The sequence below is a fragment of the Rattus norvegicus genome, chromosome 15, assembly GCF_021556685.1.
Source record: "Rattus norvegicus strain SHRSP/BbbUtx chromosome 15, alternate assembly SHRSP_T2T, whole genome shotgun sequence".
In the NCBI taxonomy this organism is placed as follows: Eukaryota; Metazoa; Chordata; class Mammalia; order Rodentia; family Muridae; genus Rattus; species Rattus norvegicus.
In genome coordinates this window covers 57,292,670-57,317,047 of record NC_141548.1, presented here as the reverse complement: position 1 = coordinate 57,317,047, position 24,378 = coordinate 57,292,670, and the positions used below count along the sequence as shown (strand labels likewise).

The 24,378-nt window shown below is 43.3% G+C and overlaps 1 protein-coding gene across 1 annotated transcript in view; it reads right to left on the bottom strand.

The window, feature by feature from the left end:
• The window catches only part of Nufip1 (nuclear FMR1 interacting protein 1), a 30,114-nt gene extending 5,742 nt beyond the window's left edge, over window positions 1-24,372 (bottom strand). The window contains 8 exon segments of the mRNA NM_001007758.1: window positions 1,576-1,692; window positions 8,522-8,715; window positions 10,679-10,771; window positions 18,517-18,593; window positions 19,385-19,447; window positions 21,398-21,496; window positions 23,306-23,385; window positions 23,976-24,372. Coding sequence (NP_001007759.1) covers window positions 1,576-1,692; window positions 8,522-8,715; window positions 10,679-10,771; window positions 18,517-18,593; window positions 19,385-19,447; window positions 21,398-21,496; window positions 23,306-23,385; window positions 23,976-24,369 — 1,117 coding nt within the window. The 5' untranslated portion in view covers window positions 24,370-24,372.
• Between the last annotated feature and the right edge of the window lie 6 nt (window positions 24,373-24,378).

Below are 24,378 nucleotides of genomic sequence, written 5' to 3'. Positions count from 1 at the left end.
TGCCTCTCTCCTGTTCAGAAAGGCAGCGAGTAACACACCGACAGGGGACACAGGAGGTGTGACACAGTTGGAAGTCTCCAAACCTAGATTTTTACATAAGTTCTACTACACACAAACGTTAACAAACTTATCCCCTCTAACCCTGGTGACACATAAAGCAGGTGTGACATTTCCAAAGCCTCCTACTTTCTTTCTTCCTTCCAGTTTAAAAACAGTGGTAGCCATAAACGGAAGACCTGAGCATGCTGAGTATTAAATGTTTCATCGTCAGAGGGAGAGAAGGAAACATTAGTTCACCTTGCTTTTATGGGACTCAGTAATCCGTTAAGTCTCCTTCCTTATCGAGTTATAAATACAGCTGATAGGGAGGAAACGCAATATGTGTTTAAAGAATAACTTCATTTTCCTATCAGTATACTAGAAACAAGAGTAAGAAATAAATACTGTTTTTCTTAAAATTTAAAAAGGCAACTACCTGTTAAGGAATACTCTGATAAAGCCAAAATAGCTTACATTTCAAAATTCAAGTAGCTTTAACTACTACCAGAAGAGCCCATACCCATTTGTATCAAAAGGCTCCCATTTTACAGAGAGATATACAAACTCCAAGTTTCTAATCAGAGCTCCACTCTTCCACAGTTTACATCCTTCAAGTACACAAACACTGGTTATCTCAAAGAACTGCTAACTTTGTCCAGTTCTGTCCTCTTCATTCTACATGATTTACTCTTCTCTTCTCCTGGCTCCTACTTTGATCACGAAGCTTCTCCGTACGAACACATGCACCTTCTCACAGTAGGAAAGGCCTAAAGACAATTACCTCGCAGGTCCAGGTTTTGCCAATTACAGAACACTGGTTTATTCACTAAGCACAGTACATTATCAATGCAAATCCTGGGTTAAAACGATACTGTATCTGATCAATAGCCTATCACAGCTAGAGTAAGTGGCATCACTAACTTCACAGGCTCATGAAATGATTCCATTTCTTCAATCCTTTACAACAAGCAGGTGAGGAATCTGTCACACAAGCCTGAGGAACCTGGGTGGGAAAAGGTGGGTGTGGTATCGTGTGCTTCTGAGCAGAGACATGCAGGTTTCCTAAAGCTACCTGCCCAGACAGCCTGGCTGACTTGATAAGCTCTGAGTTCAGTAAGAAACCCTATCTAAAAAGAAAGGTGCAGAGGAATTTAGAAAGACACTGAGCATGGACCTTTGGCCTCCACACACTTGTCCACATGCATATTCCCGCCTGCTTGCTCACGCACCCAAACACACACACACACACACACACACACACACACACACACACACACACACACACAGATCAGGGCCACTGTGCATTTCAAGTGAGATAAGTTAATAAATGTATGCTATAAACAGCACTGACCCACACAGACTTAAATTTCATTTCATTATTTGCAGAGACCAGGTTTTATGTAGCCCAGGCTGGCCACAAGCTCATTATATATAGCTGTGGACGACCCAAACCTTCTAATCTTCTTTGGGAATGCTATTCATTTACCAAAGCTGCTAAAAACATGACAAGGGACCTAAAAGTCACTTCCACCTTACCTTCTGGTTCACTCTCTGACCCAGAGACATTGCCGTAGCTGCTCATCAGTGAGCACAAGGCTGGTGTCACTTCCTTGGGCACTATAGCCCTTTGTGATTTCTCATCCTTATCAGACTCTGCAACAGAAGGGGAGAGAACAGTGACTCAGAGGGTAGCCCAGAGCGCCTCCACTGTCAAAAGAAAGCTGGAGACTTCTCACCTGCAAGTGAGATAAGACAAGCCATCTCTGCTGACCCTTAACCCTTCGAGGGCTGAAAGTGTGCATCCTAAGCTAAGAAGTTCTCCCTCCAGGGGAGACGGGGAAGTTTAACTGCACACAGCTTAGCTGACTGACCATGCTGTGCATGCTATGGAATTTGGGCCCTTCCTAACCTAACTTAATTCCACAATCTCTGCAATTAACCTCAGGGAGAGGGACAGTCAGAACACCCATTAGCAGTACTGTGCCGAGATTAGTAAGTCAAAACTAGACTGAGGAGTAAGCATAATATAAAAATTCTACTTATAACATTTAAATAAACCAAATTTACTTGAAGCATTTTACAATTCAATGAATCTGCTCAAAACTTCTAAGAACTTAATTCAACAAGACAGCATGAGAATTTGGCAAGTACTGAAGAGCTTGCCAAAGGTTAGGGGTTTAATGGTAGCCCAGAAAGATTCTTTGTACCCCCAGGATACCACCCGTTACATTCATTTTAGCAGTTCTAAAACATCAGCTCTGATCTAAACAAGCCATAAAGCCAAAGCTGGACTGAAGACAACGAGTGACTGTCTACCCAATGAACCGATTCCGTCCACACCCAGTGGGGAGTGTTTCAGGGCTGAGCACTTAGTGCTCACTAAGCCAGTCTAGGAGACCCAAACACGTCACTGGAAATTGCAGGGGTGCCGTCCTGTCAACACTGGCCTTGCACCTCACGTAAGGCACACATGAGGGATGAAGACAGAACCACCACCACCACTACCAAATGCTAACTGATGTGCTAATGATAGTCTAAGATCCCGCATAGATTTCAAGCCAGATGATCAACTTGTCTTGTATATTAAGAAGGAGAAAGGGGAGCAAACTAAGCCAGTCTACCACAATGTGAGCATGCAGTCTGTTCCTCCATTGTTTGAATGAGCAAGACCAGACAACAGTAACTCTTCCAGAGCCTAAAGAAAGACACCAAACACAGAGGAGTCAAATGTTGTGTTTTCTAACAGCGTGGTCTTATCAACCGAGATATCATATGGCTATGACAATTCTCTGCCTCAGCTTCCTAAGTGCTGGGATTCTAGGGACAGACGCCCACAAACACATACCCGCAGCAGTTTTGTTTGTTTTTTTGACAAATATCACAAAGGATAAGCCCTTAAATCCATGGCATCACTGACTTATTATTTGATTTCTCAGTAATTGATCCAGTTTCTCCATTTTTATAAATATTTCCTTCTTCATTATTCCATTCCTTGAAATCAGTTACCAGTCCACACTAAAATTTGAGTATCTACTCAAGTAAAAAGTAACAAAGAACATGTGACATGTTAAAAACACAGTAATTAATAAGTATTTGAAGAACAGGTACCCTGAGGCAATAATTATTTTTAAACAATTATTACTAAGGCGTTCTAATGGTTATTTTGTATTTCTCTCATTGTGTTCTACATGTATGCACTACAATTATTCTTTAAGAAGAGTTGTCCCTTAGGTTGGAAACACGGCTCAGTGATTAAGGACACTTGCTTCTCCTGCAGAGAGCAGGTTTGGGTCCTAATACCCACATGAGGTAGTCCACAGCTGTCTATAATTCCAGCCTCAGGGGGCCCAACGACCTCTTCTGGCTGGTGTGGGCACTACACACACACACACACACACACACACACACACACACACACACACACACACACACACACACACACACACACACTCTCTCTCTCTCTCTCTCTCTCTCTCTCTTTTAAAAAATCTGTCTCTTTCCTTCATATGTATTTATTCAAATACTTATTAAGTCAGTACAGATAGATTCATAGCTATTTACTTTTTTTTGGGAGAGATGTCATGATTTACTATCATTTATTCTGTGATTGTAGTCACTGAAAATCCTTTATTAGAACCTATTAGAACCTTTCTGAGTATGTCTTTCCATTCTGTCCTATACTTTACTAAAGACAACTCTCACTGGACAGCCCAGGCCCTCAGCCTCCTGCGGGCTGGGATTACAGGGATGCACTACCACACCTGTGACCTCTGTACGCTCTAGAGAACTTTATGACACCATAAGCTACTCTAGGCTGACCATGTGCTTTTCTGCCCTGGTCTGCTGTTTCTCTAGAAGACTCTAGTTTCAGGAGAAAACTATTTGAAATTTACAAACTGAGTGTTAAGTATACTAGGAGGGTCACAAAGCTGACCACCTCCCCAAAAGATAAGGGTGGATGTGCACAAAAACTATTCTCTCTCTTACATGTTTAAGGGGAATGTCACAAGAAATAATTCTCGGAAGTATACCAGGCATGGTCATGCATGTGTGTAACTCAGGCACTCAGAAGGCAGAGGCAGGAGAACTGGGAAGTTCAAGACCCTGGATTACAGAGCAAGGAACTCTATCTCAAAACACACCACGTCCTCCTAATCTACAACAACTCTCAAAAAACTATGGCAGGGACGCACAGTCGCAGGGGCCACCTACCAGTTCTCATCTAAATACTTCAGCACTCAATCTGAAGACCGTCAAAGGCGCTGCACCAACAGATAAAGAAACTCAAAAATAAATAAATAAATAAATAAATAAATAAATAAATAAATAAATAAAACATAGTCTCTGAGATGAAAATACCAGTATAAATAGATCACCAAACAAGACCATGAAATAAAATTTCAGAGCACAAAATACTGACTCAAAGAATCTTACTGTTAAACATTAACAACAATTTTTAGAGTAAAAAAGTACCATGTTCTCACTGAACAAAAGAAGAAAATTTGAGGGGTTGGGGATTTAGCTCAGTGGTAGAGCGCTTGCCTAGGAAGCGCAAGGCCCTGGGTTCGGTCCCCAACTCCGGAAAAAAAAGAAAAAAAAAAAGAAGAAAATTTGATTTACCACTAGACCAGCAGTCAGTCAATGCCTGCCTGTTTCTCTCTCACACATCAGGTTATTACTAAACATATAGTTGAAGGAAGGGACATGAAACTTCCATGCTCCTTCTTGACACTCCTTAGGAAACTGCCACGCTTGGCTCTGCGTTCTGTCCTGTTAGATGTTCCAAGAGGTTCACATACAGGCATGGTTCACTGACTCACTGAGCACAAGAGCAACTCAGCTGCAGCACCCTCCCCGCCCTGGAAGTCAGTGTGACCAGCCCCCATTCTGAAACTGCTCAGGAAGAGCTTTCCTGAAAGCACCAACAGTTCTTTAAAATCCCCACTTTTTTTTCAACTGTAGTGCTAGGCCCCTAATCACAGTCCCCTCTTCCTTTAAAGATAATCCAGTTTATGGGTATGAATGAGTATTTTGTCTATCTGTCTGTCTGTGTGTATGTATGTATGCACATGTATGATCTGTGCCCAAAGTTGTGAGCCATCTTGTGGGTACTTGAAAACAAACATGGGTCCTCTCCAAGAGTAGCAAGCGCTCTTATGCATGAGATAGCAGTCACCTCTCAGCCTCCCAGAAATTCCTTCTGAACTGTATAGAAAACTCTTCCTGGAATATGTTGTCATCATTTCAGCTGGCAGCTTCCTTCTATGGACAATGCCCACCCTCCTACCTGACACTGCCTCTAGGCCCAGGAGTCATCAGTTGACTAAAGGAAATGCAGCCTAGAGATGAAGTTCAGTAGATTACCACCCACTACACTCGAGGCCCTGAGTTGGTCACCACAGGTTGGAAAATAAGCGTTATAGCAAAAACAAATGCATGCAGATAGCACCTCGCATGGGAACCTCGCTTTACACGCTCAGACTCTCAGAGAGACGTTTGAGGATGAGCACGGCCATTAGTTCCTTCCTGTCACTGTAATAAAACATGACCAAAAGAAAGGAAGCACTGAATCGGGCTCACAGCTGGTTAGAGCCCATGACGGTGGAATGAAGGCATGGCTGCAGGAGGCACTGGGAGCGCACATCCCAAACCACACCTGAGAGGCAGAAAGAACTGGGAATGGGGACGGGAGGAGAAAGAGTTTGAAACCTCAGTCTACTGCAATGGCACACCTTCTCCATCAAGGCCATGCCTCCCAATCCTTCTCCAATGGTCCCACCACCTGGGGACCAAGTATTCAAACAGGAGCCTGGAGGGGAAGGGGGAGGGGAATCTCATTCAAACCACCCCCTGCATTAAAGACTCTTATGGCTTTAACACCTACCTCTTACACAACAAAGTCAACCTAAGTCACGACAGCAGCTGGACTGCTGTGGCAGCAGGCAGAGCCCAGAGGGGAGGAGGAGCCCTGAGCCTTCATGCTGCTGTACAGCGTCACATCCCTCTTTATCTGAGAATTGTGTGCAAACTCTAAGGGCTTCCAGCCCTCACTGGGCAGTGTCGGGGGCACTCAGTAATTGTGCTTGATCTTTATCAAGCATTGCTGGAGCAGATTACTAATTCAATAACCATCCTAGGAAAGAACTTAGAAATGTAGATTGTTAGCCAAGACCCTTAGGAGCAGACTGTTAAAGATGGAAGGTTCAGATGTTTTGTTAGTGGCTCTGATGGAGAAAATTCAGAGGGAGCAGCATGAAGTTCAGAAAGACACATTCTTCTTTTTTTTTTTTTTTTTTCTTTTTTTTTTTTCGGAGCTGGGGACCGAACCCAGGACCTTGCGCTTGCTAGGCAAGGGCTCTACCACTGAGCCAAATCCCCAACCCCAGAAAGACACATTCTTAATAGTTCACTAGGGACTTTCTAAGGTCGGAGAACAGGAACAATGGCAGCTGACCGGCAGCAGCAGCTGGTCTCGTACTAAAGCAGGACTGCGGATCAAGAGGATGACTAATTTCAGGTGCCCACTTTTGCCCTCAGCTTCCTGATATGATCTCATAAAAAATGCTGATGAGTAGATATACATTTTGAGGATTTAAGTAGAAATGACTATTTTTTATATAGAAATTTAGAATTGTGATTCTCTTAGGATTTTTGTAAGATTATTTTTTTAAGATAATAAAATAATTGATCCTTTCTTTGTAACCACAAATTATAGCCTGTCTGCCAGTTAAGAAAAACTGGCTGAGAAAATTACTTTGCTTGTTTAAATTTTGTTAATCTGTAACAAGTTGCTTAGTTACAAATGTATGTGGATTCTTGGGAATTTTTTCACTTGTAATGCATAAAGTGTTTATTCTCATGAGGGTGCTGAAGAACGTGTTTTTTCTTACATTTACTCATTGTGGTTGTTCCCTAAGAAGAAAAATGCAATCACATTGTAATTTTCATACTGCTTCAAAGGTTCGCTGGGGGATATAAGCTGAGGGAGAAAAAACAAAGTGTGCTCATCTACCAAACATGTATGTGCATGTATGCACATATGTGAAGCTTGTTGGTGCCTGCTCATCCACCAAGTATTTGCATGCTGCACATGTATGTAAGACGGTTGGAGCCAGCTCACTGGAACTTTGCTCCATCTACCCAATGTGTGAATGTGTGTGTGTGTGTGTGTGTGTGAGAGAGAGAGAGAGAGAGAGAGAGAGAGAGAGATTATTTCCCCCTTTCTTTTTTTTTCTTTTTTAAAGATTTAATTATTTTTATATATGTGAGGACACTGTCACTGTCTTCAGACACACCAGAAGAGGGCATCAGATCCCTCTTACAGATGGTTGTGAGCTACCATGTGGTTGCTGGGAATTGAACTCAGGACCTCTGGAAGAATAGTCAGTGCTCTTAACCACTGAGCCATCTATCTAGCCTCCCCACCCCCTTTCTTTTTCTTTCCTTTTCCACCAGCCTTTTGCAGCCCTCAAAGGATTTTCCCACTGGGTACCCGGGGGCATTTCAAACAGCCCTAGCCAATTGCCAACACTACACCCTGCCTCAGTTTACCCTCGATGTCTTTGACAACCTCCATTCTGCTGTCATGGGCCTCTAGAATGACAAGCACAAAATAAGCCCTTCCTTCAGTTGCCTTGGCTACGATGTCAAGATTAAAGGTGTGTACTCCATGCCAGCCCTGAGGACTTTACCCTCAGAGTAAGAACGTGCTTGGTGTCAGCTGCCATGAGAAGCACTGGACTGTGCTACCTCAGTGTCAGCACCACCGACAAGTGCAACAACTACATTCCAAAACCGAGCTGCTGCCCAAGGGTAAGGGGACAGCTTCAAAACAGGTGAACAGGCCAGCCACGGCGACACACACAGGCTCAAATGCTCTAACGCAGGAGGAACACCCAGGTATGAAGCCACTCTGGGCTACACAGCAAGAGCTGGCCTTAAAGGAAAGTCTGCCCTTTCTTGGTCTTATCAAACATTAAAAAAGAGCTTTTACTTTATTTTTATTTGGAGTGGGTCTCTGTACACACCAAACAAGTGCTCCTCCATTGAACTACAAGGATAGTCAGAAGAGGTCTACCTAAACTCCTTCCCACATCTTCAGCTCCTATACTCACAACACTTATCAGACAAACTCAGACCTTACATTTAGATACATGCACAGTATTAGAGTCAGACCCCTCAGCTCAAGTTCTGGTTCTGCAGCAGCTATCAGTGCGACTAAAGTGACCTGCTTGGTCTCTGCAGTCTTGTCTCTAAATGGCAATCAGAATACCACCCACAGAAAAGAGGTAATACACACCAAGCACAGGGAGCACAGCAAGGTCCTTACTCGGTAACTATTAGTTGTGCTTAGTTTATTACCACTCCTTCTAAATCTTATCGAACTGTACCCAACCCAACACTCCACTGTTCCCAGATCCCTCTGCACCCAATCCACCGCAATGCACACAAGTGTGTATACGTCATCTCCCATTCAGCTTACCAGAGTCGCTGTGGATCAATACACCAAGAGGGTCTACATTAACCTTGGTCGGAATTTCAGGCTTCAAATCTCTGGCACGATTGCCTAGTCCAAGGACTGCTCTCTGTCTAGCCCCACCGCTTTTCCATTTATAATGTTTACCAGGACTCCTGATCTTTGCCATCTGTGAATGTCTGGACATGCCCTTCATTTTGCTGGAGTAAGAAAAAAAAGGAGCAAAAGAAATATGGATGTTAAATTGACCCCTTAAACCCTAAGACATCAAAGAGACCAAAATAAAGAACTACACAAAGGCTAAAGGTCCACACCCTACACCCTAAGTCTTAATCAGTTCTAGCTGCAGTCCCCACAAGTGTTTTGAGCCCTGACACAGGGCTCTGTTGTGTCATCACTGGCAGATCTCACCGTGTGGCATTTTCATACTATACATCAGCATCTATCTTAAGAGTTTACAAAACACACCCACTCTTATTTAATTAAAAAGTTACATCCCCAGCTCCGAAAAAAAAATTTTTTTTTACTCATTTTAAGGGAGCTTCTAGGTTTGCAAAGCATTTATAAGAATGTCACCTTCACCAGATCCTCTCTTTGAATAAACATTCTGTAAAGTCCTCTGAGCAGAAGGAAAATGCCTGATAGATTTATACAACAAAGAACACCTAAGAGTTAGCATCTAGGGATCATAGCCATTACCCACCTGGTCCTCAACTGTGTCTGAGCTTTGTCACCACAACAGATGTTCCCAACACCATTCTGACCCCAAATGCCAGTGGCAAGTACTTCCTGTTGTATCTTTTTTAAAAGGACAGCATTTAAAAGCAACGGCAAGGAAAATTAAGAGGTGCATCCTTAATGTATGCAACCAAACATTAACTCTTGGAAATCAAGGGCGGTAAGCCCTTTGAAGCTGGAGAGGTGTACAGCATCCCTTCCAGAACTGGAGTTCAGTTCTCAGTATCAACACTGGGTGGTTCACAATTCCCTAGAACTCTAACTCCTGAGATCTTACACCCTCCTACAGCCTCTACAGACATTGCACTTAAGCGCACAACTCAGCACCCCTCTCACACACATAATTAGAAAAAATATAAGATGCTTGATATTGCTAGTAACTGAGAGACAGAGAGATCACATGCAATGAGCAGAAGTCCAAATCAGTCCAACCATTTGGCCAACTATTAAAGCTAATCATATAGATAACCTATGACATACCATCTGTCTCATGAAAAATAAAAATGAACATTAATGTCCACAAAAGACATGTACAAAAATGTCTATATGTAGCATGCATGTATCTCAAAAAATATCACATTTACCCAAGAATATATATATAGTGTATGGTTTCATTTACATAATTGTAAGGACAGGAATAATTTATAATAATTAAAAACCAAAACAATGTTACTGTTTATGGGGTACACTGAACAGGATAGTGCTTAAGGGAGCTGGGTGAACAAGGACATTCTGTATGTCAATCTATGTGGTAGGGGTAGGGGTGTGTGTGTGTGTGTGTGTGTGTGTGTGTGTGTGTGTGTGTGTGAGAGAGAGAGAAAGAGAGAGAGACAGCGAGAGAGAGAGAACACGGGCATTCATCGTGCAATGCACTTAGGATTTGTATATTTAAACTGTTAGGTTAGTAAAATAAAATAAAAAAATTCTGAACAAGAAAGTGAGTGGAGGGAAAGGAGACCTTGAGTATTACTGACAGGAGAGACAGGAGAGCATGGCCGCTGTACGACAGATCTATTTTTATTAATAAGCAACTATTTAACTGCTTGAATGACAAGGGAATTGACTGAAATAATCCTGTGGGCCCTTCTTGATTACATTTCCTACACATCTAAGCAAGAGTTTGCTTGTCTGAAGAAGCACAGGGCAGTGTGGCCCACGGTAGAGACACTGCTATCATTCCTATGCTGACTAGCAGGGCAACAAGGAAGGAAAGGACTGTTCAAACCCTATCACATGTGTAGATACCCTCTAGGTAGTGGTACTTAAGATACAATTTAAACAATTGCTAAAGCAAAAGGTACAGAGCGAGATTTCAGAATGGTAGCAGAGGGATGTGAGGAGACTGGGATGCTCCCTCTCTTCCCCAGAAGCTCGTGCTTTTGAAGGAGCACAGAGGATGCACAGGGACAGCGTCAAGGAACTCACCCGTACTGTGTGGTTGTCAACACTTCTCCTCTCTTTTCCTTTTCCAGCTGTAACAGCTTCTTCCTTTCAATATTGGCCAGAGTTGGGTAGTTTCTAGAAGAAAAAATTAAAACTTATCACAAACATCCAACTACTTCTAAAATCTAAGAGAGAAAATGCAGTTCACGCATCAGTGTCTCAGCTGTCCACACAATTCTGTACCCAGGTAAGGAGTGTGTGCTAGAATTTCAACTGCTCTAACATCTCTGCTTAGCATGCACTGATGCAGAGAGAAACAACCTGCCCAGCCAATTACTTCTGCAGAAACACGCCATGCACACACAGTCACCAACGTAAGAGACAACCCTCAAACAACAGTCTACTATGGAGGACACTGAGAGCCTAAGAACAGCTGTACCTGAGACAGAACAGTGAAGACCCAGCAGAGGACACGTTTCCTTTGCGTGGGGTGAGATATTTCCAGGGGGAAAGCTCTAGAGTTTGTTCTAAGTAAGCTAAGTAATACAAACGACTCAAGATCACAGAGTGGCCACTATCACAGGGATTTACTTCACATGAAACATAACTATAGGGAACTGAATTACCACAGGAGGCTCAACCCGAAATGTTGTACTCAATCCAGCAGGTGACAGCAAACTATGGAAAAATTCTAGAGAGCTGGGGAGATGCCTAGTGGTTAAGAGCATTGAGTGTTCTTCAAAGGACCCAGGTTCAACTCCTAGCACCCACCTAGTGGCTCACAACATCTGGATCTCCATTTTCAGGGAACCCAACACCCTCTTCTGACATCCCTGGGTAACAGGTACACACATGGTGCAGAGGCATACATACAGGCAAAACACTTTTCTTTTTAAAAAGATGTAATTATTTTATACATGTGAGTACACTGTCTTTGTCTTCAGACACACCAGAAGAGGGCATCAGATCCCATTAAAGATGGTTGTGAGCCACCACGTGGTTGCTGGGAATTGAACTCAGGAACTCTAGGAGAACAGTCAGTGCTCTTAACCACAGAGCCACCTCTCCAGCTCCCAGAAAAACACTTAAACACATGAAATAAACCATTTGCTAGACACAGTAACACACATCTTATATCTCACCACTCATGAGGCCAAGGCAGATGGATCTCTGATTTTGAGGCCAGCTTGGTCTACACAGTGAGTTCTAAGACCGCCAGGGAGAGGGAAAGGGAGGGGGAGGGAGAGAGAGAATTCTGAGCATGAACACCACTATGACTGAGATTAAATCCATTTCTTGGCACAGGATGTATGGAGATGCCAGTCGTAAAATTAGACAATAAGAGACACAAATCTTCATAGTCTAGGAAACATGGAGAGAACACAGCTCTCACCACTCAGGCTCGTGATTGTCAGAAACACCAAGTCAAGTTCTGCCACTTCTACGATACTTCCTTACCTTCTTTTAAACATCTATCACTGGACCACAGATAGGGCACAGAGGGAGAATGCTCAGCATGTACATGCCCTGGGTCCGACTGTCACTAGCACTAAACTAACATCTTCATCTGCATTACTAGCTCGTGGAGTTGTCACACGAAGCAACAACTATGGGTCAGTTACACGGGAGAGAAGACTGGAAATAGCTTTGGAGTGGTGAGAGAATGGGACAGGCAGTGAATTTCAGTAAGGACAGTGCAGAGCATGTGCCAGCCATAAACAACGGCCATCCATAAAGAGGTGCTGACTGCAGGGGCTATAAATAAGCACAACAGAGGAAATGATCAGTTATGTCTTAGAGCATGCAGCTCCGTGCATGTGTGACTTAGTGCAGTGTCTCCTGCTGTACAACAGCACTGGGGAGCCACACTGTGAAAGGTGAGACTTTCCACATCCTTCTGCTTTTTTAACATATAGTCACCCTTTCTCCCTGCCCTTGTGGTGTCCTGACACCATCTCTCATTTCTGTCTCCTGTCCTTGTGTTTCTTACCTCTGACTTGTCCCCTGCCTATCCTAGGTCTCCAGTGATGTCCTTACAGAATGGAGACCACTACTGGGTGAAACTGTGCCAACCATTACCTCTGCCAACGTTTTCCTTGTACTCAAACTGCTAGCCTTCCCTGACTTTTTCTTCTGGGCCTATTCGATATAGAGCACATTCCCTCTATTCTCTCAATACAAAACCGCTCTAACACCAGCTTATGCCACCATCTTTTAATTTCAGTCTTTCTCAATGTCAGAAAGATACAACATTATTAAGAGCAGACAGGGAACTCGGCCTGAGCTGGGAACAGCAGAGGGGCCGAACAGAAAGAGAACGGCGCCACCTAGTGGATGTCTTCCCTGGAAACCAGTGTCTCCCTTACACACAGCTCAGGAATTTACAATTTTTTTTTTTTTTTTTTTTGCTAACTTGAAGAAAACTTCAGTTTTTTAACACAGTGGGCCCCTCCAACTTTGGTTAGTCTAAAAAAATAGATGTAATTTCTTTTTTTCGGCTTTAAATTCTGAGTACAGGGACTCTTTCAGAAGCTTTCTAGCAGAATGTCTAACAAGCTTTCTAACACAGACGTTAGCACTCTGGAGTGTCAAAACACACACTGGTTCCTCCAGGAGAGCAGCTTTCACAAGAACAGTAACCTTCAAATTAAAAAAGCACCTTGTTGTACCAACAAAACTGAGACTGAAACAATGTAAAATATGTACTTGTATCAAAATACCTGTATGTAAAGTAACAGTATGGTGTTATACGGATATATACAATGGAAATTTAAGGATAAAATAAATTGGGGCTGGAGAGATGGCACAGCAGTTGCTGACTGCTCTTCCAGAAGATCCAGGTTTAATTCCCAGCATCTGTCCAGTGGCCCACAACCTTCTGTAACTTCAGTCCCAGGGGCTCCAACATCTTCATCTGGCTTCCTTGGGCACTAGGGATGCAAGCAGCAACATGCACGCAGGCAAAACACCCAGACACACGTAAAATAAATCTAAAAGTCTTTCAGTTCTTTAGAAGTATGTATTAAAAAATAAAGATAAAATAAGTAGAGAATAGATACCTAGAAATATAATTTAATAGTATCAGAATACATGTCTTATAAATCTATTAAATGAACCAAAATAAAGAAAATATTTCCCACGCCCTTTCCTTCCTGCTAACCCACCCCACTTCTCTCTTTCTAAAGGCCTCACTCTTTATATTTATAGGCAGAGCAACACAGGGTCAGACACTCTCCTAGACACCAGGACTACAGACACACATCCCACACTGATGTCCCTATCCTGCTAATGAGTATGTCACCAACATTCCTGAGTATGTAAAGGGACAAGACCCCGAGAAGTAAGATGTCAAAGAACCTCAGACGAATTAAAAGGTGCCAAAGATACTCCCAGAACACTTAACATTGCAGGCACAGTAAACGTCCTAGAACCTCCATTCCCTCTCTGGCACACAAGTCCTAGTTCCACTCATCACCCAGCATCTTGCACCATTCCTCTTCCAGCACTTCTGGTGACGGTCACTGAATACCTGCAACCCACACTCCCAAACCAGAACCAGATACACCTGCTCTACATGAGAAAAATCAACAGAAAGCATGGAACCCTTGTTCCCGCCCTCCTTTATTCAAGAGGGCAGAGGCTGCCTATGAATTTCCCTTATAGTTTTAAAACATAACCAATTTAAATTGTGTCACCACACACAGTAAGAAACAGTTGCATATTCTCCCTCTTGGCAGTTCTGTTTGGGGGACATTGCAACCTCACTCTCACTAAAGCAATCTGCTTCTAGCTGATGAGGTCTGGATGGAAATCTAGTTGAAGCTGAAGCACGCCTATTGCCTTCCTAACGGGAAGCTGACACTAGGCTGTTTCCTCCGTTCTCTGTCTAGAATGTGGGAGCAATGTGAGAACAGACGTGACCCTCCTGTCAGGCACTGAAGAGCAGTAACAGTTTCCCCAACCGTGCCAACAGTAGCAACAGTGCTGTCAACTTGTTCCATACTGGGAAGGATGGGTCACTCTCAGGTAAGACACGGAGGCAAGGTTACTGCTCCACTTTCTGGAGCACACGGTTAACTCACGCAGACCGCGTCAGGCAGACTCTTCCTCTGAATGCTTCCCCTTGTCAACCAGCACAGCTTGAGTTCAAACCTCTCCCCAACAAGGTTTGGTAGTCCTTTGAAGTGAAGAATATACTCACTATATGACCATCCAACACCACTTCTCAGTACTTATCCACACAAATACAAGCCTATATTCACACACAAACTCACACACAAATGTTTATGGAGGTTTTATCAATGCCAAATACTCGATCCCCTCTCAAGTGGGAGATGAAGAAACCACTGTGATTGATACAGCCATACAATGGAAGAGAAAAATACTCAGAAGTGAGACTGAACTAGTACTACACCCAACACGCATGACTTCTGAACCTCAAAGGTGTACATGTTGCATGATGCCACTTACGTGATTTGATAGAACAGACCAGCAATTGCTAAGTGGCATGATTCAGCTGGGTGAGGCAGGATGGGACACTGTCTATGGTCTCCACCTACTTGTGACAATTGTGTTTAAAAAGGGAATTACTTGCTATCTGTATTATACCCTCGGCATGGAGAGGAAGGTGGGAGCTTACTTCTCACACAAGCGCTCACTCCCAGACAAGTTGATGGTGCTCCCCAAAGCCTCCTCGTCACTAAGGAAAGAGCCCTTCGGCTGAGCCTCATTATCCCCGGTGTTACCATTAGTGTCTCCATTCACGTGGCTTCCTAGGCACCTCATATATTTGTTCCCTAGTTCCCATTAAGGTGAGAGTCTCTGGCTTTAGGGAATCTTAGCCATAAACAGAAAATTGTTTAACTTTTCAATTACAAAATGCCTGCTTATAAGAAGGCTCCACTGATAACAGTACCTGTGGCCAGGTCTCATGACCTGAGCTCAATTCCTGGGACATACAAGGTGGAAAATAGAACCAACTTCTAGGTTGCCTTCTGACCTGGATCCACACTTGCCTTGCCACATATACCCACACACATATGCATAAATAAATATGTATAATAAGTTTAAAATGTTTACCTCTAACCTTCAAGATAAATATTATCAAGAAACTAGTAAAAGACAAGATTTTCATTAACACATGGTCTAAGATTTCCTGCTAGCACTCGAAAATTACTGATTCCACCAGACTGTTTTTCCTTGAATCACTATCTGTATGGTCCACAAGGGGGCAGTTCACCTTCACAGAGAGAAAAGCCACTGAAGAATGCAGGCTTTTAAATAGATGTCTCAGTGATGAGAATCTGATATTAAAAACCACAGCAGTGAGCCAACTGGATGGCTCAGAGGACAAAAGCCCTTGCCACCAAGACTGACAGCCTGAATTCATCCCAGGAGCCCACATGGTAGGAGGGAACACACACACACCCCTTTAGAAAAAAAAAAGAACAAAAATCACACAAGTTTAAAAATCAGATACATTATTGATTTCAAACCACAACTATGAATCAGTGCAGCACATTTGACTTCTCTAATATGAAGGTATTACTCAAAGCATGACTTACAAATGTAAGACTGTAAGGCTTTTCAAAGTACTTTCTTGTGTAACAAGAAGAAACTATATCTGTAGTAAAATAATTTCAAAGCTGCTGGTGGTGGCACATGCCTGTAGTCCCAGCCCTTGGATGGAAGAGGCAGGCAGAACTCTGAGCTGGAGGCTAGCCTGGTCTACAGAGTGAGTTGGAGGCTAGCCTGGTCTACAGAGTGAGTTCTAGGACAACCAAGGATATAGAGAGAAACCCTGTCTTGAAAAACCAAAATAAATAAATAGACAGACAGACAGATAATTTCAAGGCCCATTTACATACATCACATGCACCACCTCTACCTATGGCACTGGGTGACATAAACAACCATGAAAAAGATGTCCTTACTGGTCCAATACTTAACTTACGCAAGGACACAAAATGCAAAATAGCTCTCCAAAATGGGACAATACTCAACATGGCACATTATTTAAAGACGGGCAAGGCTTTCCTGTGAAGACCCCAAAAGAGGCAGGAGTCTAAGCCGCTATACAGGACTTCAGGGATGGGAAGGTGCACCTCAGACAGAAGAGCATCATGACAAAGCGAACAAGTGAGGAGTTCATCCTTGCTTGGTGACATAAGCTTATGATTGATCTCAATACCTGGGAAACTGAGGCAGGAGGGTTATCATAAGTTGGAGACTAGTCTGGGCTACATAGTGCATCCCAGCAGCCAGGGTTATTTAGTAAGAGTCTGTCTTAAAATAGAAAAACAGAAAGAAAAAAAAATCACAACAACAAAACCCCACAAAGTTGTCCAAGGGTCTAAAAGGCCATAGGACATGGACAAAAGGTCTACCTGATACTCAAAGCTCTGGGAAACGTAGACACTACCTGAAAACAGCTCACATTTAGAATCCTGATGACCAGTACTCTAAGGGTTTCAACACTTAGCTAAGAGAAAAGGAGCTTGGCAAATGTTTCAGTTGTCCAACCAGTCACTTGTAACAACTACAAAATGAACACTTGTATAGCAGGCCACTTGTAACAGTAACAACTACAAAATGAACACCTCATTTTCTACCACAGGAGAACCAAGAAAGCACTGAGGCTCTCAACAGTCAAGTCAACCCCTCAAGCGAGCGAGCACTGAGCACCGCCGTTCACCTGAAGAGTACATCACAACTGTGCGGCTTTCTGAACAGAACTGGCCACAGTGTCCACCAGGGATGAGATTCTGCCAGGTGAGGGAAGAACAAGGGAACAATGGAGCTCAGATGCTGATGAAGCTCATGTGGAGACCAGAGGGGCTCACCACAACCATCAGAGCTCTGGACAGAAAACTATTTCACATTCCTTAAAAAAATTAAACATTTGGGGTTGGGGATTTAGCTCAGTGGTAGAGTGCTTGCCTAGCAAGCACAAGGCCCTGGGTTCGGTCTCCAGCTCCGAAAAAAAGAAAAAGAAAAAAATAATTAAACATTTATAAAGGAAGCTAGCACCACTGAACTAGACTAGACTAGCAGCCTCCAAGTCATCCGACTACTGCAGAGGAAAAGCTAACACTAACAAGTCATGTCCATCCCAGCTAGCAGGGAACCACCTTCAGTATTGCTGCTATAAGCTTTCCAAACCTCAAGTGTCAGACAGAAGGTGGAGTTACTGCTTGTTTATCCTTCTATACCAAACTATAACAAAAAGATCTAATCAACACATAACAACAAAAACAAGCAAAGAAAAAACAAGTTCCCAATACTTGTGGAGAGGTGTCATAAGTAAAATAAAGTGTAAGTGTTGTATTAACAAGCTATGCTCTACAGTTAAGAGTTTCAAGTAGCTTTCTTAAACTCTAAGACTAACTTCATGTCAGGCCAGAGGGTAAGGACGTATACCCCTAGCTACTTAGAAGGCTGAGGAAGAAGGATCAGGACTTCAGACAATCTGAGCTACTGCCTGAGTCAACATAGCCTGAGCATTTGTGGCCAGTCCCTGTTTCAAAAATAAAGAGATGATGGAGAAAAGAGCACTGGCTGCTCTTCCACAGGACCCAGGTTCAAGACCCAACAAATACATGATGGCTCACAACCACTGGTAACTCCAGTTCCAGGGGATCTAACACCATCCATCTCCTCAGACACCAAGTATACATGTGGTGCAGACACATACCAGCAAAACAGTCAGACACATAAACAATAATTAAAATATGTTTAAAAAAAATTAAAACAGCTATGGACTGTGGCACAGTGGCAGAACATTTGTCTAGTAAGAGCAAGGCCTTAAGTGCAACCCCAATGCTACGAAATAAAAACATTGAAAGCAAAAGTTATTTATTGGTTCCCAACTCTATACTCACTTTCGTCTTTCTTCCCTCCATCTTGCAATATCCTCTGGAGTATCTAGCTTGATCTTCTTCATACCAGGAGCGTGCATCTAGGGGCAGAAAGCCTGCTGAACATCAGGAAGCATGCTGTGGGATCTTAACTAACCGTGACATTGTTTTCAACATTAAACCTACACGCAGAACCTGTTTTAAGCTAGCCATCATTCTCATTCTAACTTATCTTTAAAGGAAAAGCACCATTTCTCATGTAGCTGGAACAGTGCTATCGATGGGGGAGGGCAGCTTAATTTTTATTACACAGATGAATAACCCATTTAACTGACATTAATACCCAAATGACCAACTTACCAAGAAAAATTGAAGGTGACAGCTGAAGCAATTAGTAGGCATGATCATTTTTCTCAAGCTCTTTCTTTTATTTTAATGTGTGTGATGTGTGTGTGTGTGTGCGCGCATGCCCATGTGTATGTGCATACCCTCAAGACACAGGATCCTGGATTCCAGATGAGGACCCGGCAGTATGAGCAGTTGTATACTGCCCAATGTATGTAATGTGTGTAATAGGAAATGAACTTGAGTCTTCTGGAAGGGCAGTCAAACTCTTGACTGCTGAGCCGTCTTGCCAACATCCAAAAACAAGATCATTTTAAAAAGCAAGGTATGGGAAAACCAGAACACAACTTGGAAGTGTAAGAATCAGTTCTGAGCAGGCAAGTTATTCTTTCTAATCTTGTTAGGAGAGCTAATATTTATCTATTTTGCATGGTTTGAGACTAAAATAGCATGATACAAAGTACAAAACCCTGCATGATTATCACTTATTGTTAGCAGACACAGAGAACATATTTTTAAAAGGGTGAAAAAGACTCTAAGAACTTACATTTCTCCAGTGAAACTGGACAATCTTCTCATGTGCACTGAAAGAGCAATCTACTTCAGGGCACTGAAAAGTTTAACAAAAGGGAATTTAATGATCCACACCACCAGGGTCTAACAAGTCAAGCCTAACAATTATTTCACCTGTGCTACATCCTTCATTCTTAGGCCATTAGCAAAACAAAGATCACCCTGAAACAGAGCTGCACCCAGAAAGGAATGGCGTATCCTCCACTAGAGCAGCACAGCCGCGTGAGCAGCACAGCTGCGTGACTCACTTCCTCTTCCATTTGAGTGAAACTAAAATGTTCTTAATTCCGAACAGTGAGAGGCATTCCTGAAAATGAATATATCCAAAACCAGAAATTCTTTGAAAAACAAAAACCAAAATGTTTTCAGGCAAACCAAATGTGTTTAACATTTAAAAAATCATTTAGCATCTGGACTATATTTAGAGGACAGCAAGCTATGACACATCACAGGGTACAGTTGCAGGTTAAGACAGCTACAGAGGGACTGTCATGCCAGAGTACCCATGTACCTGATCCATATCGCACCTCTAAGGTACCATCGCACCTCGGCGCTGCAAGATCTGGCTGTGGGCTGACCGACAGGACAGGGATGGGGTTGATCCTGAGCCAAGTTTCCTGGCACTTGCTATACATGTCCCCTCTCCTCCCACGGGGAGCCACTCCCATATTGGGTAGCTAGTACCCAGGACTGGTTGGACTGATTTGGGTTAGGGACCCAGAGGGTTAAGGGAACAACAGTGCTAGGGTTACAGTACCCTGTCTGGAACCCCAGTCTCCCGTGGGTGGTTCTCACTGTGGCTGATGCCTGGTTATAAGTTGATTTTTAATACTGGGGGTATTGTGATTATTTTTTAAGAAGTCAAACTAATTTTGGCAGGAGTTAGAATAAATCCTGGAGCCTGGGCCCCTCTGTCCATGGCCCCTCCATAGCCTTCTCACTAGAGGGGGAAAGAGAAGGTTCTCGGGCCGGCCCTACTACCGAGCACAGCGTGGGAACCTGCTGAAGGTCGGGAAGCTGGCCCAGGCCCCTATCCCTTTGGAGAAGTGGCTGCAGCTCAGGCCAACTCACTCTGCTCTCCCACCTCTCTTTCCCCTCTGGTTGGAGGGAGTAGCTTGGGAACTGGTTTGTCCACAAAAACTTCCCCATTGTTCCTTGGCTCACCCTTAGGGCAGAATCCCCTGCCCGGCCTGGGTGAGAGATGGGCTTGGTCCAGCAGGGACCCAGAGGGAACAAACCCCTTCCTTCTGGGGAATATGCCCTCCCTACTGGGTAGTTGAACAGGGGCTAGGAACTCCCCACTCTCTCCCTCTAACAGCAGGCTGTGTGGGTTTCAATTCCCATCCTCCCCACCCTGGCTAGGTGTCCACCCTGTATCTTATCATGTGTCTGTGTGTGTGTGTGGGGGGTTCTGTACTAATTTCCATGGCCGGTAGCTTTTCCTTCCATGCATTACTCCCCCCCACCCCACCCCCGCATGCCCAGGGGCCACCCGCCTGGCATTACCACATGCTGGGGTCATTGGGGGAGGTGGGTGGGGTTCACGCTGAGCTGTGGTCTTGAGATTTTTATTTTTGCATATGTAATCCATCCTGTACAGGTAGGTAACTTTGTAAATGCTGTGTATTCCCCTCTGCCCCCATGGCTGCTGGTGTAAATAGACTGCATCTCCCGTTAAAAAAAAAGACAGCCACAGAGGCAGGCACTCAGAAGCTCCCAGGGTGACCGAATGGGAGACAGAATGGGAGATACAGCTCCTTTCCTCCCATGTACCACAAAGGGGCACATATGTAAATGCTGCTACAGCTCCTCCTCTCCATGAAGCAGTGGGCTCCCACCCCAAACCCCAAACCTCAGGTACTGACCCCAAACCATTAAACATTTCTTTCTATAAAAACTAACTTATGAAGAAAGTAAGTTTGGCTTTTACCAAAAATACCATTAAAGGCCATTTCTCTATCAGTTCAGAACAACCAGGAAAACCTACTTTTTTATGTTCAGACATGTGTATATCGTACTTTTCTTGATTTTTAAAGCCTCGATCACAGGTATCGCAGAAGAAGTGGAAAACCGGTTCCTTTCTTTTCTGCAAGGCAAAAGAAGCAGTAAGACTTCTTGGGTAATCTCTTAACCAAACACAACTATTCCAAGAAGACATATTTGATTTGTTTTAAAACACACTCCTAGGGTTGGGGATTTAGCTCAGTGGTAGAGCACTTGCTTAGCAAGCTCAAGGCCCTGGGTTCGGTCCTCAGCTCCGGAAAAAAAACACTCCTGGGGTGGGATGACTTCCTTTATTTATCAATATAGCAAAAGTCAGGCACAATGAGCAAAATTTAAATCTAAAAAGAGTAAATGCAAACTGTAGATTTCAAGCTGGAGACCTAACGAAGATCTGATACTGACCTGTTAGTTCTACAAATACCAAGCATCTTACAGAGGATATTACTATATGGAAACTGATCTCCATTTTCTAAGGGTTACGCTACTGTTAACATTAAATGGACTGTTAGTTGACATACTGTACTCTTGTAATATTAACAGTTCAAGTCACACAGTTTTCACAGTAAGAGAACACTAATTTCATGTTCTAAACATTAGTCAACTTACTCCAAACTAATTGTGAGACTTACACAGGAAAAGAGGAAACCCAGCCTGTAAGTTAGGTTCAGGCCAGAATAAAGAAGACCCATTTTATGTAGCATTTTCTTGTGACGTATAACCAGGCATCGTTCCTCATTTGAAAAAACTGGTTCCAGGCCAGAGAGATGCCTCAGCGGGGAGAAGCACCTGCTGCCAAGCCTTCGGACCTGAGTTCAATCCCCAGGACCCATGGTAGGATAATTAACGCCTGCAAGTTATTTTCTTAACTCCTCACAGACACACCCACCCCCAACAAAAATAAATGTAAAATAAGAAAAAGGCCTTCATAACAATGACAAATGAAAAGATGGAATCCTTACAACCAGGACAAACAACACCAATAACACAATAAATCCTGCCTGAATTTAAGACATCCACACTATGTGGGTAATATAAACTCTCCTAAATGAAAAACATTAGATTATAGCTTGAGTTTAACAAGAAAAGAAAGGGGGTGGGGAGAGTTCTGCTTTTATATCACACATTCTTCTAAATTAAAAACAGCAAGATTGCCAGGATGGTGGCTCACACCTTTAATCCCAGCACTATGGAGGCAGAGGCAAGCTGAACCTGGTCTAAAAATTGAGTCCAAGACATCCAGGGCCCTGTTAAACAGAGAAACCCGGGTTTGAAAAATAAAATAAAAATTAAAAAGGCAAAAGATTGGTCAATACAATCTGTGCTTCCAACTCAGTTAAGGAAAACCTGGGACCTCCAGTCTTCTCCTAAAATTGCAGCTGTCAGTCCCAATCTTCGTAGTTTTGTAACAGTGGTTCTCAACCTTCCCAATGCTGTAGCCCTTTAATATATTCCTCATGCTGTGGTGACCCCAACCATAACATTACTTTCGTTGCCACTTTACAATTGTAATTTTGCTACTGTTATGAATCGTAATGCAAAATCTGATAGGCAGCACATCTGATCCACGACCCCTGTGAAAGGGACCTTCAACCCTAGGTTTTAAACTTTACCAGTTTCAACATTCACATATATTTATTTGTAAGCATAATTCTCTACTATGCCTGTGTACCAAGACAGTTTTAATGTTCTCTTTCTTTTCTTATAATTTCATCATTTATTTTTCAGTGCTATTCTGTTTCAACATTTTACTTCCAACTAAGTTCCTTAAAAATACTACCCTAGTAAAGCTCTACATGTCCAAAACAGATGTAAAACACTGACAGTTACAACATAACAAACAAAGCAGTAAACAGTAAGATTCAAAATGCCACATTTATCATCCCCGAATTACCTTCTTTTTCTGTTTTCTGTTTTGAGGCAAATTGAAGTCATTGTAATTTGCATATGATTGTGGAAAATAAGAATGTGTAGCTAAAAAAGAGAAGAGAGTTTCATTTAAGATTGCAAATGTACAATTATCACTTTTTTTTTCTTAGATAAAAACAGAAAATGTGTGGGTAGCATGGAGTGCAGGTACCCTGAGAGGCCAGAAGACAGTTATCAGCTCCTTTGAAGTTGGAGTTACAGGCAGTTAAGAACCGCCCAGTGTGGGTATTGAGAACCAAGCTCCGGTCCTCTGCAAGAACAATAGATTCTCTTCGTCGTCAACCCATTTCTCCACCTCTTATCAATCTCTTTCTAATGCATAATATAATCATTTCTTTCTAATACCCACTTTTATCTCCTGGATCCTGTCTCCCTACACTGAGGAGATAAGAAGCTCCCAAAAGGTAAGGATTTTTGCATGTTTTGTTGACTGCTATGTAAGTAGCCCCCAGTTTTATAGCTGGGTTGAATTAATAAATTTTGAATGACCCGGTGGAGGGAAACCTAGTGAGACACATTTTAAATACTCATTACCAGCCTCCAAAACTACAGCGCAAAGCTGCAAGATAAAAAGAGAAAGCTGGGAGAGAAAAGGAAGAGAAAGTAAAGAAGGACCATTATCAACAGCAGCTTACCCGGAGAGTGGAAGGACGTGTTATACGTGGGGAAACCATTAGGAGACAATCCCCAGTACCAAGGCGTCGAGGCTTGGAAATTCCAGGCCTGCTGGTCGTTGAACTGAGATTGACCATCTGGAGGGGCCTGGGCATCAAAAGGAGGCTGCGCCGCGGGAAGAATCTGAGCATCGAACGGGGGAAACGCTCCGGAGGTAGGCTGGGGCTCCACGTGGGGCTGTTCCTTCTGACACGGCTCCGTCCCCGCCACCGGGGACGACAGAGGAGGTGGTGGCGGCGGCAGCATGGCCCAGTACACCCAGTTGTCCTGAGGCGGCGCCGCTTCGCTCGGAGTCCCGGGCGCGGGAGTCAGTTCCGGGGCTGAAGGCCACCCGGCAGGAGTCGGCTCAGCCATGCCACCTAG